The 18,822-nt window shown below is 47.2% G+C and overlaps 1 protein-coding gene across 1 annotated transcript in view; it reads right to left on the bottom strand.

Annotated features, from left to right (window-relative positions):
• Positions 1–2,079: 2,079 nt before the first annotated feature.
• The window catches only part of Gabrg3 (gamma-aminobutyric acid type A receptor gamma3 subunit), a 646,975-nt gene continuing 630,232 nt past the window's right edge, over positions 2,080–18,822 (bottom strand). Inside the window, exons 7-10 of the mRNA XM_012517635.2 lie at positions 13,313–13,465; positions 6,956–7,152; positions 6,619–6,678; positions 2,080–2,707 (exon numbers count right to left, since the gene is read on the bottom strand). Coding sequence (XP_012373089.1) covers positions 2,426–2,707; positions 6,619–6,678; positions 6,956–7,152; positions 13,313–13,465 — 692 coding nt within the window. The 3' untranslated portion in view covers positions 2,080–2,425. The remainder of the gene's footprint in view (positions 2,708–6,618; positions 6,679–6,955; positions 7,153–13,312; positions 13,466–18,822) is intronic.

Raw genomic sequence — 18,822 nt, 5'->3', positions numbered from 1 at the left:
GGGGCGAGGAAGGAGAGGGGAGGGGGCAGGGGCGGGAGGAAGGAGGGGCGGGGGCGGGAGGAAGGAGGAGGGGCCGGGGGCGAGAGGCAGGAGGCCCGGTGTGGGACAGAGGCCCTTGGTATCTCTCTGCGGACCTCCTTTCCTACAGCTGCGTGAGAACTGTGAATGACGCCCGAGTACTGAGCGCTCTGAAAGAAGAGGCATCTGTGGAGGTGGTCCTAAGGTAACGTGCAACCAAGCGGAGCTATACAAAGCTTTTAGTTTCTTCTCAAGAAGAATTTTACTAAAAGATTTTTTCCGAGAAGTTATTTTAAAATGTAACTAGGTTAAAATTCTGCATAAATTTTATTTATTTTTTATGTATTTGGTACAGGGTCTCACTACACAGCTTGGACTTGTAGTGATCCACCTGTTTTCAGCCTCCCCAGCGCTGGGATTACAGGCATGTGGTGCTGGGGATGGAACCCCAGTCCCTGTGCTTGCCTAAGCAGGCGCTTAGTCTACTGAGCTATCTCACCCGCCCTTTAAAATTCTTCATAAATTTTAAATTATGCATGTCCTATGCTGGAAAGGTGCCCAGACTACCAGCTCTGCGTGGTGTGGCCGGCGTTCCTGTGGGTGGCACCTCCACAAAGGCCTGCCACAGGCTGACCCTTACACTTGGGGGCAGACCCGGATGCCAGGCGCGACAGTCCGCAGTGGAGGAGACCTCCACTAGGCCATTATTTGCAACCTATTCCTCCACAAGTATTATTTTATTAAGTGGAATTTGTTAAGTCTATCCAATGGGCTGCATAGCAACTGTGAAACCAAAAGACAAAGCTGGCAAAAAGAGAAAAAAATGCGACTGGGTGTCTCACACTGTATAAATCTGATCCTTGAAAACTGGCTGGCGGCATACCAGTATTCTCAGTCACTTGATATGCAACAATATTAAAATGCTACTAAGAATAAGCAGACCTATTTAATTGCCGTTTTTCTGGTCTCTGCCCTGCTCACCCCCTTCCCTGCTATACTTCCAATAAACTTTAAAATAGCACTTTTATAAACTTTCGCAATGTTTTGCTTATTGTAGTAATGTTAGCATGTACAATAGGTAATTGAAAACGAATGCTTTTAAATATAATCAATTTGCCTTTCTGTGTAAGAAAATTGGGAAGCAAAGAGTTGCTAACAAACTTTGAGACTGCTAAAGCTTATTAACTGACTGGCAGGACCGTGCCCACCTGCTCTGGGGCCGACGCCTCACAAGATTCACTTGAAGGACATATTCGCTTCCAGCCACAGCAAAGAACTAGCATCATGGAGGGAGTTGGGTTTGTATTATAAAAATATCAAAGCACACTGATGGGGCATTTTCTTCTTTGGGATTTTGCTAGTACGAAGTGATTTCTGCTCATCAAAAGGTAAAGCTGGTGGTGGCCATTGCCCCTGTCTGCATCTGAAATTGGTTTAACTTGAGAACTGATATTTATTAAGAAAAAAATGAAATTCTACCTGTATTTCTTTCATACTCTGGAATACGATTTCTCAAATCAAAGGCTTATGCATGTTACATCTCTCTTTTCCAGATAAAATTAATTATTGAACCATAATAACATACGCTAGACACATACTTTGGAGTTCAGCTTTGAGCTAGTAGAACAACTCTTAAGAGAAAATGTTGAATTGCAGTTGTACTAATCCAGGAGCCCGATGTTCAAATACTGCTGACTCTGAGTGGTTTAGAATAAAGGAATTACCTCCTAATGTTCACGGATAACCAACACTTTTGCTTATAGCAGCAGTACAACTTTTTTCCTCAACTGGAAACTTGTAGACCACGCACACTCTTCCCAGGCCTAGGGTGGGGTTGTTGGGCCTGGGAAGGCCGGCTGCCCCTGGTGCCTGAGCAGAGGCTGCAGGAGAGGAAGTGGGGACTGACGCCCCCTGCAGACTGTACCTGAGCCCAGCACTGTGTGCAGGGTGGAGGCCAGTGTGAGTGCCTGCCAGGAGCAGCTCGTATGGGTGGGTGCCGATGCGGAGGGCTGCGCAGGAGAGAGACGTAGGGGTAGCGAGCGCCCCGGGAGACGCGTTTGCCTGCTCCATGGGTTTCTTTGCAAAAGTAATTGGCAGCTGTTTCCAATACCAAAATCCATTCTAATACTGATAAACATCGCCACGCTACAGATTCAAAGGAATAGCAAGAATACCACTTTAAAGTTCAGTTAACGTGTGTGTGTGTGTGTGTGTGTGTGTGTGCGTGTAATATATATTAGGACTATTTTCCAGATACATCCTGTGCTGCTGAAAGGTAATTTATAACTGAAGACAAACCAAGCAGTGCTCTTTTTGAGACTCTGACTTTGATCACTACTAGCCTTGGGGGTGACGGAAGGTAAGGAACGTGAACCGAGCACTCTTCACTCATCGCTACGGGCAGCACTTAGAGATACAAGTACCCAACCCAGTAGACCAAGTTGAAGAGTAGAAACGACGTGGGGAAGAAGACGCGCGAGTAGGAGTCCAGCTCTGAGATGTCTATGTGGATCCGCCCTTTCCGCCAGGACCCCGATCTGCACTCCTCATAGCAGCAGAAGAAGCTCTGGCAGTCCTTGCCGTCCAGGCACTCGTACACACAGGTGTCCTCCAACTCTTGCCAGTACACAGAATTGTTTAACGAGATCACTGCAGGTGGCGGCGGCCTCATGTCAAGGAGAGAGTAGTTCTGCAGCAACGAGAGTAGCACAGAGCCCATCAGGAAACGCTCAGAAAGCAGCCCGAGGTGCGGGGAGCGACGGGCACCTATTTCATCTGCTGTGCGGGAGGGGGTGGGCCAACGTTTTCTACTGGCCTGTAACAGCCATGTACGTATCGTGTATTTGTTCTTAAATGTGAAGTGGTACTTGTATTAAGTTGTGGAATAATAAATGTGATATTTTTATTTAATATGTAGGATGAATACAGTATATAGGAATGAAGAAGGAACGTTCTGATTCACAGAGTTCAGGTAAAAAGATAGCTTTCAAGAAAAGTGACAGCCATGTGTGTGATTGGAATGTTTGCTTTCTGCCTTCCTCAACTGTCCTGACATGGAAAACTAGGGTGCAGCTTCCAAAAGCCTATTTGCCTGCCTGCTTTAGTTTCATTTGTGCTGATTGAACTGGGACAGGTGGACCTGCGCAAACCTGGCCTCCAGCATCCGCAGAGAGGTGGACGCAGATGGTCACTTCAGCGGTGACCTGTGGGGCTGTTCCTTTGCCTGGCCTGGCACAGTGCTGGGACAGAGGCTGTCCAGTGAGGAAGCCTGCTTTGCCTCGACCACTATTACAGGGAACATGAATGCGCCCACTTTGCCTTCTCTTTGTGGATCTAATTTGACTACCGTTCACAGTCATGGCTGTGTGGTCTGGCCAATCGGGGTGGGGAGGCAGAACATCCGGCACCCAAAGCCACTCCTAGCCCTACGGGGCAACCTTGTATGGGGAAAGGCGCACGTGGTCTGACCTAAGCAAGATGCTGCTGGCCAGTTGCCTCTTCCTCGTGAGTGTGCAGCCCATCCGCGAGAGGAAGGGTGTCACCACATCTGTCGCCTTACCCCCACTGGTCCTGGGAAAGAGCAGAGGTGGAGCCCTGTGGTCCCTGCAACCCTAAGAAGCATCAGCTCCTCTGCATCAATGGTCCTTTAAAGCAAGGGGTGCGAAGTTACCAGGAGGGCTGCTGATGTGGTGATCTCTGCCTTCACAAAGTGGGACAAGCTTGCATTGGTTCAAAAAGCACGTGCTCTTGGGGCCAGGGAGATGGCTCAGTAGAATAAGCGCTTCCCTGGCAAGCAGAAGGTCTGAGTTCAATCCCCAGTTCTGCCAAAAAAAAAAAAAAAAAAAAAAGCACCCAGAGGCTACCCAGCCCCATCTTCTGTCCTGGGAGCCAGCAGCCCTGACTGCACTTGTGTGGAGTGAACTGTGGCCAGGGCAGCCCCAAGACTGAGCCCAGGGTCCTGCAGGATGGGGGCGGATGTCCCAGGACCTGACGGGAGACTTCAGGAGCTGCAGGCAAAACCACAGCAAGGTTCCTGGAGGCAAGAGCAAGCTCTCTTCCACATCTAGGGAATTAAACAGCCAGTAAAACACAAGTTTTAAGAGCTTAGTGGCTTGGAATGAAATGAATTCCATCTTATGGGATTGAAAAAAGTTAGGACAGGAACTGAAATAGCTCTACAGCTATACTTTGTGTTGTTGAAGTACTTTTTATAGGATTCTCTGCCATTTTCATTAATATTTCAAACTATGTGGAAGATAGAGATTTTAGTGACTGCTTCCCCCAAATCTTCTTTGGCCCAGTGGGTCCCTGATGCCCTCTCCCTCACCCATGTGTGTTTGGTCCTTTAGTTTTGCATTAGCAGGCAGGCGAGGCGCCAAGCCAAGAGTTGTGGCGCACCTTGCCCGGGCCACCCGTGAGGTGGGGCTGGCTCTGTCTGTCCGCCCTCTCTTCGGAAGCTGCTCATTTCTGCTTTTTTGTTGCTGTTGTTGGTAATGAAATAGAGCAAGCACTGAAAGGGTGGGGGCTCTTACCCCTCAGCTTGAAGGCTTCCTTCCACTCTGGGCTGCATCACGGTCAGCCTCTGGCTGAACATCTCTATGTCTTCTCTCCTGGCCTGTCACCTTTTGTCTGTGAATTGCTTTTCTTTGAACTGTCTTCAAGATCATTAAAACTACTTTCATTTTTTGCTAGGCTTACAGAAATCCTGCCTCCGTGTTGGAAGACATTTTCCTTTCCTTTGGCGATATCATTTCTACAACTCCAGGCTCCCTGGCTGTAGAGCAAAAGCGCTCCTGGCCTCAGTCTACCGGCTCCAGCTCCTGCTCCTCCTCCAGCAGCTCCTGCTGCCTGACCCCTTCTGATGCTATCTGGACACATTTGCTAGCTTCTCACAGCTGTCAAACTGGCTACCTACAACCTTCTGTCAGGTACCCTGCTACATGCTTGCAGTGGACAGCTACAGAGTCAGCTTAGGAAACAGCAGAAATGTGTGAAGTATGACCCCACTTAACCATCAGAGGACCATTTGTGATGCAGGGCAGGCATAAATATTCTGCATAATTAGTGACTTGTTTGGTATAAGGGAACAAAACCTATAATTACAAATGGAACTTGTTACACATGATAGAAGGGATAGTCCTACCTGTGGTTTAAAGATATATTCCTTAATTTTTCTTTAAATCTACATTCTCCCTTCAAACTGGAAATCCTGGGTATTGGGAACATGCCATGAATTGATAATACACTTAGACGTACTGTGGAGAGGGCAGGCGCAGTTACGTCACTGTGAGGAGGAGGGCGGGCCTTCCCCAGCGGGAAATTAGAGGCAGCGGCCACAAGCAGAGGACGCCGAAACTTAAGGCAAGGTGTGTAGAAAAGACCAAAGAAAGGACAATGACAATATTGCATATGACACGGGATATAAACCACAATAAATTAATATCCCCAATATATCCCACGTATGACTATATAAATTATAGGTGTTCTGTAAAATATAAAATGATCAATAACATGAATAACTGATACATTACTACTTTCAAATACAAATAAAACTTTAAAAACACTAGAAAGCAGTTCATAAAACAAATATAATCAGAAATAAACAAGTGAAAGTATTAAACTTTATCAATAACCAAATGCAGCAAGAAAAGTCACAGGTACGTGGTCTGCGTGGTCCCTGAACCCAAGGCTGCGAGCTCGCAGCCCTCAGAGTGGCTGCACAGTCCTGGGGTGGTGTGGCAGGTAGCCATGGGCAAGGACCATGCAGTCTTGGGAGGGCATGGTGGACCACCACGGGCAAGGACCACGCAGCCCCACTAGCCCACTCACTCTGATTCTATGGGTTTATGACTAAGCAAAAGGCACGGATATATGCCAAGTGGCTGTGGTAAAAATGTGTACATCAGTGAAATTTGTGGATAAGCCAGAATCCAGCTGTCACAGCCTGTGCATCTACTATGAGCGTGGAAGTCAGTCATTAAAGTTGGGCCAGCCAAATGGCTCAGTGGATTAAAGTGCCTGCAAGCAGGCCAGGGGCCGGGGTTTTGATCCCTGGGCCTGCCGTGCTGGCCCCACCCCCAGGTCGCACTGAGAAGGCAATTGAGACTGGGCGTGGTGGCACAGGCCTGTAATCCCAGCTCTTGGGAGGCTGTAAACAGGTGGATCACTTTAAGTCTGAACACCCTGTAGATACTTCCCTGAAAATACAAACAAAAAAAACCCCCAAGAAACAAACATTAAAATGACCCTAGAAAATATTTATGACACAGAAACTTAAGGACATTTTTTTTTAGTTATCAAAGAAGCTAGAGGAAAAAAAATACATAGATTACAATTTAGTTTTTTTCCCCAGTGTATGCATATATATTATTTGAATGCCTAGAAAAAAGAAATATATATGTACACTAATCCCTGCATAGAAAGAATATGAGTAATTTTCTCTTCTATTTTGCTAATGTCCCAAGTTGGATTTTCTTGGAGTAGTAGGGAACACATTTTTGAAGGGACTTCACACATTCCACAACAGGAACATATCTTTCAAGTGCAGCTTTAATTTAAGAGACGTTCTCAGAAACTTTGGAAGTGCAGGGCTCTACGTACCGAGGGGTTCTGAAGGCTTATGCGCTCATGAATCCATCTCGAGGACTCTGGATGCAACAGCTGAAGGAAAAGAAAAAGCATTAGGGAGCTGCTGTGGGCGCCTGTGCCCAGTCACTCCAGCTGCAGGCTCCTACGCCAGCCCATAGCACAGGCTGGGACCAGAGACACGGGGGAGGTGCTGCAGGAGTCTCCAGGACCCTTGCCAGACTGAGTCTTGTTGAGTCACTTATAATGTGCACTGCGAGATATTCAGGGAAAAATCACATTTAAACCCGCATTTATTTTAGACTAACCCCCAACTACCTTCCAGGCAGCCTTTGCTGTCTCTGGCACTCACCGACGATTTCTTCTTGGTGGTGGCTGGTTTTCTGCAGCTGGAGTAGTAGTTGAGGGTGGCGTACTCCATCAGTGCCGCAAAGACGAACAGGAAGCACACGGTCACGAAGAGGTCCATGGCGGTCACGTAGGACACTCGCGGCAGGGAGTTCCTGGCGATGGTGCTGAGGGTGGTCATGGTGAGCACCGTGGTGATGCCTGCACAGGGGACAGCCACGTGTGACGAGGACCGCGGAGTGCTGACGACGCCCGCCCAACACCGTGCTTTCATGGGACTCCTTATTGGCGAGTCCTTATGTGACTCACAGTTGTTTTTAAATTTATTTTAACTTAATTTTTGTTTTATTGAGACAGGGTCTTTCTGTTTAGTCCAGGCTGGCTGGAACATCCTGTCTCAGCTTCCTGAGTGCTGGGATTACAGAGACATGGGGGACGAAGCCACCAGCCTGGAAGTTACTTTCAATTTTAATGTCTATACAATTTGTAAGCGAGGCTTCAATACAATTTCTTACAATAGTCTTTGCAATGACACTAAAGTACTGACATTCCCTGACCAGTTCAGTTCAAGATTTTTCTTCTTTAATGATGTGAAATCAGTATGTGTTTAGTGGAAACTGCACTTTGAATTTTGAGTTTGGTGTTTCTCTGGGTCAGTGATTCTCCCTCGACCCTGGATGACGGCCACCAGCCCCAGCTCCCGCCGGCCCTGTGACCACCACTAGGAACCAAAGGACCCTCTCTAAGGCGTCAAGCTGGGAGGCTGAGCTCAGCAGGGCAGGGGTGTGAGGGGGATTTGATTTAAGACATCTCCAACTTAACGCCAGCTTGCGAAGACCTGCGTCCACCATGGCTTAGGGTGCAGCTCTACCTAACGGCCCCTTTTTAATTTATTTAGTGATTCACTTATTGTTCATCGTTTTGTCTTGTAAATATTTGTGACATGAAGACGTGCTGGCGGCCCTCTCGTCTGCTGTGGGCCGTCCCCATCTCAGGCCCTTCTTCCCCTCCTCCCCCGCCCTCCGGGGCTCTGGTCCTAGCTGCAGCTCTGCTGGGTGGCCCTCCTGACAGCATCACAGCCAGCACTGGCCGCCTGAGCCGCTCCGTCTGTGCCACCCCCATGACTTCTGGGCCTCTCCCTGCTCTTTGCACCGTGACAGTCTACAGCCTGTCTGCATGTTTGTCTCCCTGAATAGATAGTGTGGTCTTTAAAAGCAAGACTAGATCTTGCAGATCGTGCGGCTTTCAGAGCAAAGCTAGACCTTGCCAGTGTTGCCTGTCACCCAGCACCGCAGTGGGCCCGCCTCAGGCATTAAGTGAATAGTTTCGCTTTGAATGACAGCTGGTAATCAGTTTAGCCGTGGTGCTACTGGTAGCCGATACTGATCTGGTTCTGACCGTGTCAGATTGGACAACACTGACTGTGACTAGTTTAGAAAAAAGAATGAGAAAAATTGTGGGGAATAAGGAAGAACGAAATGAAGACGCGCGATCAGCACGAGACAGGCCATCTCTTCCCTGGGTAGATGCCCTGGGAGACCCGACAGGCTAGAACCCCTGGACCTGCGAGGTGAGGTGGCGTCTGAGTGTCACCGCTCCAGCACGGGGCAGTCAGAGGTCAGGTCCACACGACAGCGAGTCACACTGTCCCCGCCTTGGCTGGAGCACCACTGCCCACCGCTTCCTCCCTGCACCTGCCCACCGTGCTCTGCCGGGGCCTGATGGACAACGAAGGAGCTGCGGGTGGAGAGTGCGCCCGGCGAGGGTAGGCGATCTCGGGGAAGCCCAGGCCCCGCCTCCCCCTCCGGGCCTTCTCGGCCTTTGCCCCCTTGGGCTCAGTTCTTACAGTCACGGCCAGGCCTGTCTTCTAACACACGGGTATGTTCTGGTCTTAAACTGGAAAGTTTCAGACTGATGCAAGGAATCTGTTTATAAGAAGAGCCCTTGAGGTAAGCGTCCCATTTAACGTGAGCATGGATTGAACGCCGCACGCAGGCCAGCAGGGCTGGAAGCTGGGCGTCTGTCTGGAGTTGCCCGCGTCTGCACCCTCCAGAGCCTTTCTGGTCAGCCTGCGCGCGCGGCTCGCCTGCGTCCCTCCTATCTTGCCCTAACGCACACCTACAAGCGATACGGTGCTGAGAAGGTAACTGGTGGACAGTTCCTGGTCAGTGCAGCGCAGGCGCGGCGCTCCCAGGACCCTTGGCGCCCCGGCTGTGTCTCGCTGGGGGGTCCGCGGGGGCGTGGGGCGGGCGGGGAATTGAGGCAGGAACTCCCTGAGTCTGCGCGGACCGCGCTGCGCCGCCAGCCCTGCGCACTTAGCTTCTCGGACGCCGGAAGTCGTGTCTTCTGGCAAACGTGGGGCACGCTGAGCCCTTAGGTCTCCGCGCGGCTTTGGGACCTCGCCCTGCTCTTTCTGGACTCTCGCGACAGCGTCAGATGGTGGCTGACCATCTCACGGTTATCAACTCAGTTTTTAGTATTTTTTCAGCCAATTCTTTGTTGCTCAGATTGAGCACTTTTTCCTGATCTGTGTTTAACTTTGCTGGTGATTTTCTGGTTGTCTCCACTCTATTCTTCTACACTGCCGAGGACTCAGCAAGGTTTTCCTTTTTCTTGGATACTTTACTTTTGAGTTCTAAAAATCCACAGTTGGTTCTTTATATCTTCTATCTCTTTGCTGTGAATTTTTTATTTTTTCCTTTTGGTATAAGTATGTCTGTAATCACTCAATGAAGAATTATTATTATTTTTTTGGTAGGCTTAGCCTGCCCTGGCGTCAGGGCTGGCGCGGCATGCGGTGCCGGGATGCAACTGCGGTCCCTGCGCGCTTGCCTAAGCTTGCCTAAGCCGGCGTTAGCCCGCCGCGCCACCTCGCGGGCCGCACTCACTGAAGAATGTTTACGCCGCTGCTCTGAAATCTGACTCGCTAATTCCAGCATTGGTGCCATCTGAATGTTGGCATTTTTTTCTTGTATGCTGAATAACACTTGTTGTATCTTGGATATTCTGGGCATTATTTATGGGACTAAAAATTATTATAAAGCAACAATTTTACAGTAGCTCTATGTACTCAATGTATATTTAAACCAGAACATATTATTGCAAAAAATGCATACATAAGATTAAAACTTTTATACACCATATTTTTTTTTTTACAAAATGTAAGGTGAAGCTATACACTGGAGGAGAAATCACTGTTGTATGTAACCAATAAATCTTCATGATGTTGCATATATGTTCAGTAACACGCAACACTTATTTATTCACGTAAATTTTTACATCATATATAATTTCATTTTCACCCTCAAACGTGTGTTTCTGGTCTCAGAAGTCTTTAACCCAATAGTAAAAGTTCTCAGTTTTTCTTCTAGCAATCTCACAGCTTTAGCCTTATCACCTTAGCCTTTGATCTATGTAAAATTATTATTTTGTGTGCATGGAGGTAGGTAGCTGAAATGAGTTCGTGTAATGAATTTTTAGGGGTGGGTTCCATAATGCCAAAGACGGGCATGGACAACATTGTCCATGTCCTCCATCGGCCTGCTGACACTTGCCTGTGGGCACTATGACGTTCTGGGACTGCTGCGGACACCTGGAACTGCAAGTGGCACTGGGTGCACCCACACACCATGCATTCTCCTGGTTTACATATCCACAAATGTCTCTGGGAGGTGAGAAAGCTGTGGCTAATGCTGCTGCTGCTGCTGCGTGCCACCCGGCGGGGAGGCAGTCACAGTCCAGGCTGTCCTGGCTGACCTAATGCACTGTGCCTGCCACTCTGGACCTCTGGCTCTTCCCAAAGACAAAGCGGCTGTGAGGGTGAATGCCTGCAGTCAGTTCAGGAATCAAGGGTGCCGGACAGCACACTTCCAGACGTTTTTGAAAACTGCCTCGCAGCACTGCTTCAGGAAACAGCAGGAAAGATGGGACAGGCATGTTCAACGTGAAGGGGGGTATTTTTAGGGGCTTAATGGTAATGTATACTGCAAAAAATTAAACATTCACCATATTTTATGACCACACTTCATACAACGAACCCTGCTTTATAAATTAGCACAACAATGCACGTGCTGAGTCCTGCAGCCGTTCAGTCTCAGAGCATCTGCTGTGCAGGGCTCTGCCTGCCCTGCTTCGATGGTGTGAGGTGGCGCTTCCTGGCAAGAAGGAAGCTGGGGGGGGGCGTGGCCCGAGCAGCGTGAGCGTGGCACGCGGTTCTCCTCACTCAGACAACAGCACTAGCCTTTTCACGTTGAGGAAGCCCGTCTGGCTTCCCTTGCACACCCCGCTGGCCAGCACCGCCACCTTCACGAGCTAGGGCTCCTGTTAGGTACCCAAGGGTTCCCTGGACACCAGCACTGCAGTGTGGCGACAGCCGACCTGCTCCCGGTGACGCTGCCCTGACCAGTGGGCAAGCACACTCAAAGCAGGCGTATGGGGAACAAAGGGGTGGCTCGCATCCCGGGTGGGGGACAAAGTGGGGTAGGGTCATCACGCTCCTCAGAATGGGCTGGAAACTAAGCCTCACCACCATCGCCGAGGGCAGCACCTGGGGTCCACCGTCACTGAGGCTAGCACATGGGGTCACGACATGCTTCGCAGTGCCCCAACACCCCGAGATGCGCAGGATGCATTTTCTCTCAAGGCTAAGAGAGGGTTCCCTCCAAGGAGCACTGACGGCTCTGCTTCATTGTCTAAGAGGAGGCCTCACCTCGGTCTGGGGTCTGGCCTGGATTTGAGCGTTTCTAGTGGCTGGGATGGCGGCCTCTGAAGTTCTCTCTCCCTCCCTCCTGCAAGTCCCTCCGGGTGTGTGTGTGTGTGTGTGTGTGTGTGTGTGTGTGTGTGTGATTTCAGATTTCTTTGCACCACTGAGCTAAATTCCTGGTCCAATGATCTTTGTTTACAAAGAGTTTCCTCTCGCCTTCCTCAACCTGAATCTCAGTTAGTGACTCTCAGTTCACGGACTACGCGCCTCTTTCTGACATCTTTTCTCTATACTTTCTCTGTTGCGATAATTCATCTCTTCATTCATTAAGATTATATTTTTCTTTAAAGTCATGCACACTGCTATAAAATTGTTTTAAAAGTTTTATGTCAGCTGATATAATGTCGAAGTTGTCTTTTTCTGTTACCTTCTTATCATGGGGGCTATCCTTCTGCTTTTCATCATATGCTTACTACTGTTAAGAAGTCTGGACTACGTTACATTTTAAACATCACAGCAGTTGCTTTCCTATGACGGCTATTTACTAGTTGTGGTGTTGACCTTTCGTGACTTGGTTCGAGCTCTACTTAAAGGCATTGTAAAGTGCCCCTTTATTTCTAGGCATAGCGTCTCATTAAATATGATTGTCTTAATGACGTTGCGCTACCCTTCTGGGAATGTCACCTGACAGCATGACGTAATTCATCGTATCCGTCTGCTTGTCTCCCAATCAGTAGTGCAAACAGAGCTACACATGATATTGTATTGAGCTGAACTTTTAAATTCTTCTTATAATGACATCTACTCTTACAGAATTTACTCAATTTGTGGTAATATCTTTACTTGGTGATTTACGGATCCTGTCACATATTTTCTATAATGGTGCAAAGGAATACTGGCAGAGTACATTTAGGGCTGACTAATCTCAAGCAAATGTGATTTAAAAAAAATCACACACAGGAAAAGCACAGTGTACATGAGGGACCTCACAAGAGCTCAGAACCGAGACAGGGCCTTCTTCCCTAAAGAAAGTATTTTGAGGAAAACAACCTCTCTATTCAGTCTGATATCATTACTCGGGCTGCAAAACATTTGAAGTAAGGCAAAATTCCTACTAAAAACTAAAATAAGTTTCTGAATAATTGTAAAACTGCTGCAATGAAGAGTTGTGTGAGGAGGAACTGGAGGCAGCGCCTGAAAAGGCTGAGGAAGACGCGCAGGTTATTTCCTGTTTGCCGCCAAAGTTACAACACCCAGCTGGGAGCCTGTCTTGAGAGAGAAGGTTCCACACAGATCACGGCTTTTGTGTGCAGGGGCCTGTGGCAGGGTCTGTCTCCTTACAGTCACGTAATCAGCCTCACGAGGTGGCGGGTTCTAAGCCACACCAACACTGTTCTGATCACAGCGACCTCAGAGCTTAGTATCAGCGAAGGCAATGGAGTCCCTGTGGTTCGCTAAGTCACCCTAATTTACGCAGCACACATGGAGTCGCGCTGTCAGAACGAGCAACCTCATTCGGACACTTAGAACAACGAGAGCATGGCTGAGGCAGCTCTCAGGTTAGGCCGCTTGCCTCTGTCTCCTTAATCGAAGGCATTTTTATGAATTCTTTTGCATTAAAATGGCACAAAATAATGGAAGACTTGTTTTGAAACTTACCTAACGCCGTTCTTGCTGGTGTAGCATCTTTTTTGATCCAAAATGACACCCACGATAAAACCACGGTGAGTATGCAGGGGATGTAGGTCTGGATGGTGAAGTAGCCCATCCTTCTGCTTAACTCAAAGTAGATGGTCATGACAACATAGTCACCTGTGGCAAAGCATCGCCAAAATTCAGTCAGTTTTCACGGGTTAGAAACGGGTCAGGGGAGTAGCTTATAACTTATTTTGCAAAGTGAATGACTTAAAAATGTACAACTACAGCCATATCAAGTAAAAAACATGATTAAAGTGGTGGTGTACTTCAGTGGAACTTCTAGAGTATCCCTGGTTTTGCAAAGCCATTTATTACCCCGTAAAGGCCCCAGAAACAAAGATTAGGAGACAGACTGATAGACACGCGTGTCTGTTCCCTGTCAGGCTGACTTGAGAAGCTGCAGTCCGGAGAGTCCGAAAGTCCTCCGTGCGCTGCATGCCTGAAGTCCAGGTGACGGCTGTACCCAACCCTCACGGGTCCGAAGCCACAGGATGGATTTTTCCAGTATTAGCAGTTACCGCATCATAGGCAAATTTGTGCAATGATTTTATATTTTTATTTTATCATATCAGAAATTTCAGCTTATTAACTTTGCACTTCACATTTTATTTAGTATTTTTTTACTTATCTTTTTATAAGTCCAGCATTTAGGCTGCCCCAATTCAGAAATAAAAAGAGGACATTATTTCATAGAATTCTCTTCCCTCCGATTAGAGCAAAGCCATGCTGCACAGGACTTAGAAGCGGCGTAGACACTGCTAGAGATGTCACAATTTTCCTGGGGACTTGAAGCTGGTACACGCTTAATGGACTGCACATTTCATTTTAAAATAGTCAGCTATTGTTCAGGCTTCTTTCTGCTGAGGTTTCTGTCTTTCATCTTCCTCGCTTGGACCCTCTAGCTTCTAGACAACAGGCTCGGCCCTCCAGCACCTGGAGCCCATCACATCGCCCTGCACTGTCCCCTTCCACCTGTGCACACCCGCTTTCACTCAGGTCTTCTTCTTACTTGATCAGCTGGAGCCACCAGGAGTCACAGTTGATGCCTCCTTTTCTTCGTGATTCTCCCTGCTCCACTGCCCTCAAATCCTCCTCCCTCCTCTTGCAAGGCACTGTACCCTGTCAGGGGCCCAGCTGACCTGTCAGCAACGGTCTGCCTCTGTCTCCGCCCGTTCTAGGTCCTGCTCTGAGAGGATCCTTACTAAATGCTGCGTCTCCTCCTCTCCTGCTCTTTGCACTCCACCAACATCTTAGTGTCTGTACAGCGGTCACGCTTTGCCCACAGTCCACACCGTTCTGCCCTAAATGCTTTCTACACTGCTAGCATTTAGCCAGCCCAGTCCTCAGACGGGCTGAGGTCCTTCCGCTAGACCTCTAAATCTCTCTCCTTCTGTCGATAGTGTTCTTTTTCCCCTAATCCTTGCATTTAAGTAGCTCCAACTTACATGTCTTTAACATCAATGTACAAATCCTCTAGTTCTCCCAGCGTCTCCCCTGAATCCATTCCCAGCAGTTGCAGTGCACATCACAGTAAGGCTTTATATCTGTCCTCGAGTGGAGAGCCGTTTGGTCTATAGCCAGCACCCTTGTGCTGTCAGCTCACCACAAGCACTGCTCAGCACTTGCCCAGTGAAAACAACGTCACCGCAGTCCCAGTTTTGTTTAGAAAGTCAATAGGACTAACTCAGCCCCCATGACAATAGTGATTTTAAATAAATTAGAAATGCTTTGCTGGATGTTTTGTTTTGTTGTAGCAATATTTAGGGTTGTTGATAGGAACATTAATTTTTGAGACCATTTTCCAATAAAGATGAAATTTTTAAGCAAATTAGCATTTCAGTACAAAGGAATCAGGATGATTACCCTAAAGCAATAAAAGACCACAAAAATATTTTTCTAAATAAAATGAATGCCGTAGATAAATCATTTCCTGGAGAAATGTTATTAAATTATATTATTTAAAAATCCCTTCTAATTTTTCACAAAAGTATAGTCTACATTGTAGGACAAGAAAACCAAGCACAAAATAAAATGTAATAAATCACCCTAAGAGTAATGGACACAACGCAAATAGAATATTCAAAGACTGAAATAGTTTCTGCAGTTAGCACCATTGTAAGTACCTGTGAGTAACAGACGGACAGTTATGAGGCAGACACACAGCCGGCTCCCCAAGTCCATCTGCCTTCCCCCTACCGAGGCAAGGGCTGCCTCACACCTGTGATCAGCACACTCCTTTGCTTGACTCAGGGATCTGTCTGGACCCTGGAGCTGAGCACCCCGTCAGCTCAGAGGAAGGTGGCAGCAGCCACCACAGCTGTCACAGTGCGCATGCAGGGGGACACATGCATGACCTGACCATGGTGGAGAAGGGGTAGGCACCAAAGTCCCCGCTCACAAATGGAGGCGTGTGCAAAGCTATTGGTGATGGGCGCAGGCTACAACATGACCCTTGACTCCTGCAGATATTTTCAGAGGAAGGGTGAAGCCCAAAAAGCAATTTTAAATCCTAAATACTTGTTTTATTTATTTAATTAGGCATAGACCCATCTTCAAAAATTTCTTTTTAGTATTGGATATATTAATAATTTATTATAGGTCAAGGGTGGTTGTGAAGAGAGATTGTAAAAGTTGTTTGAAACACTGCAGTAGAATAATTAGGACTTTCTTTTCTTTTTCTCTTACTCTTCTTCTCTTCTATCTTTTTTCATTCCTTAATTCATAAATCCCTTACCTGGTAGATAACACCACCAAGAAGAGATGGCCATACATTTTCTGTCTTTGGTTGCAAGCTCTCCACATTTGATGGACTCTGACAGGGTCAATTTCAGACAAGTCAGAGTCAGATGAAGCCAGTGCTGTAGGGCAGCATAACTGCTTCAGGCTGGATGACTGGCCATTATTGGGAAAGTGACCTTCAGCTTGCAAAAGCTGTGAGATACAATAAAACCATAGGACATGGCTGACTTAAAGACATTGTTCTTTACTTCACTAAGTTTTATGCTTGGAAAAACATTATTTTAATAAATGAATGGAGAGAATAAATTAGTATTGGAGAAGGATGGTGATGATTGATACTGTCTTTTTCTAAAAATGCTTACCAGCTGCTGAGATTTTATCTCCCATTTTACCTATTTATATCCTTTTCCCTTTAGCCTGATGGATTCCACCTTTGGGTCATGATCAGAAAATAACTAATATCTAAGCAAATTTTTAGTTTTAAAATTCTAAGTTCCTGTTTTAAAATCTTCCACAAAAAATTATCTTATTTTTGAAAATCTAATACTGCTTAAGGGGGCATTCTTTCTAGAAAACTAAGAGAAAACGTTGATTGAATATGCAAATATATTTTAATTCTGCTGCTTTAGAGACATTTCCATTGGAATTTACCATCCCCTGGTGGTGGAAAGAGTGGGATCCCGAAGACAGATTCCCAAAACAATGGGCTTGCCCCAGAACTACCTCCTCCTGCAGAACTGACCTGGGTGCTCCAATTCAGAGCCTTTGTTTACTCCATGGCATGAAAGTCTGCCAAGTTCTAATTAGCAGACAACATTCAGCAGCACTGAGCACAGAAACGGCCCCTGTCGTTCCTGTCCTGTCCTTTAGGTTGTCACTTGATGTCCTTTTACTTTGCTTATGGCACCCATGCATGACAATTAATTTTACAGAAATGAATTTGTCAGTTGGTGTGATCCCTGGACCTCTGTGCCCTTGGCCCCGATCCTCAAGTCTCCTTACATGTTGTGCTCCCTTGGCCCACTTGTCCTGCTATGCAACTAATTCTCTAAATCAAATTTTAAACATTTTATGATTGGCAGTCACAACAAAAGCTCTGCCATCAGCAGTCACCTGTAAGGCAATGACTTTTATTCGTGAGCTCAATATTTGTAGGGATGTATTTGTACTCTCTGATTCCTACACAGTCACCACATGATCTGAACTGCTGTGTGCATGGGAGATGCACATGGAGTGCACCCCAAGTGGCTCCATGCTCCTATGACTCCATCTTCCTGCCATGCACAGACGCCGCGACCTTCATCTTAACCAAGAAAACATGACCTGATCCTCCCTTTATTACATTACTGTACACGGAGAAGGCTATGTGTATTTTGCAAGTGTAATTATCATACTCAATCTACTGATTTTCAAATTAGTACAAAGGCGGCATACCCTGGTGGATCTGACCGAGTCTGAGAGCACTTTGATGAATGGCTTGACCTTTGCTGAGACAAATATACAGCATCCTGAAGAAACCAGCCACCGTCAGTGCTTTGGCTGCAAAGGATGTTGGATTCTGACTCCGACCTGAGGCTGCAATAGATTCCCAGGCAGGCCTCCCAGATGATAGTGCAGTCCGGCCACTTTCACTCTCAGTGTTGGGACAGCCCGAACAAAAGACCTCCCGAGCCGCCCCGGCACACAGCAACTGCAGGACCGCAGCCGTCCGGCTCTGTGCCAGTACGCTTGCTGTGGTTTGTTACTGGTAAGTGGGAAACAGATGCGAGAGCAACGATGCCTTGCAGAAGAACAGCGCTCAGTGCTCTCTGCGGCCAGCCTTGGTGGGTCTTGCTTCTCTGCTCCCACGTAAAGCACAGGACCAGCACACAAGTCCCTCAACAGACACGAGGAGTGCATTTATTGGAAGATGCTGGGACTGTCCTGCTACAGTGTTGTATGTGGTCAGATTTCTAAACTTCTGTGTAAAAATTTGTAATTGTCTGTTTCTATTTTTTTACTATTTTTTCACATTCTGTGGGGATTTAAATTTTTGCATATTAGCGATTGATGGAAAATACCTGTTCCATGTTATGTCTAAGACGTTTGATATTCAGACAGATACTGATGTAAGCTCAACAGTTTATGTTTTAGGGTAATAATATCATTAAGCTTCTCTTCTGGAGGGTTAACAACTTAAGTTTGCACACCAAAAAATTGAGAAAAAGAAGGGCTACAAGGACAGTCAACATTGTGGCTCTAGCCTTCAAGGTCAGTGAGAACTGAAGACATACGGGAACCTGTACTGTAATATCCTGTAACTCAGTGGTGTCCCAGATTTTCTGATCAAGATTTTGGGGCCCCAGAGGAAAGTGATCGATGATGTAGAGTGTGCCTAAGGAGAGTCACCTACAGAGAAAACATTCTTTCAGGCTTTCACAGAGAGCAAATTGGTCAAGCAAAGGCCATGACTCATCCACATGGCCGACACTGACAAAGGATCTACAAACTGCTATACAGGGTTTCAGGGTAAATCCTGAGGGGATTTGACTGACTTTGTCAGATACAAAAGTTACACTTTTTGTTATATCAGTCTTGCTGTATCTTGGTCTGTGCCATCCAGCAGAAAAGTATAAAAATGAGGTATAAAAAGTAAAGCCGGTCCTAGCCCAGGTCCGGTGAGTGTGCGGAGAGTTTCCTGCTACCCTGCGCCGGCGGGACCAGTCCCAGCCCAGGCGCAGCGTGGGCCGGAC

This window comes from Octodon degus, unplaced genomic scaffold (genome assembly GCF_000260255.1).
Source record: "Octodon degus isolate 3935 unplaced genomic scaffold, OctDeg1.0 scaffold00199, whole genome shotgun sequence".
Lineage (NCBI taxonomy): Eukaryota > Metazoa > Chordata > Mammalia > Rodentia > Octodontidae > Octodon > Octodon degus.
The sequence above is the reverse complement of the archived record's forward strand: the minus strand, read 5'-3'. Positions and strand labels throughout refer to the sequence as shown.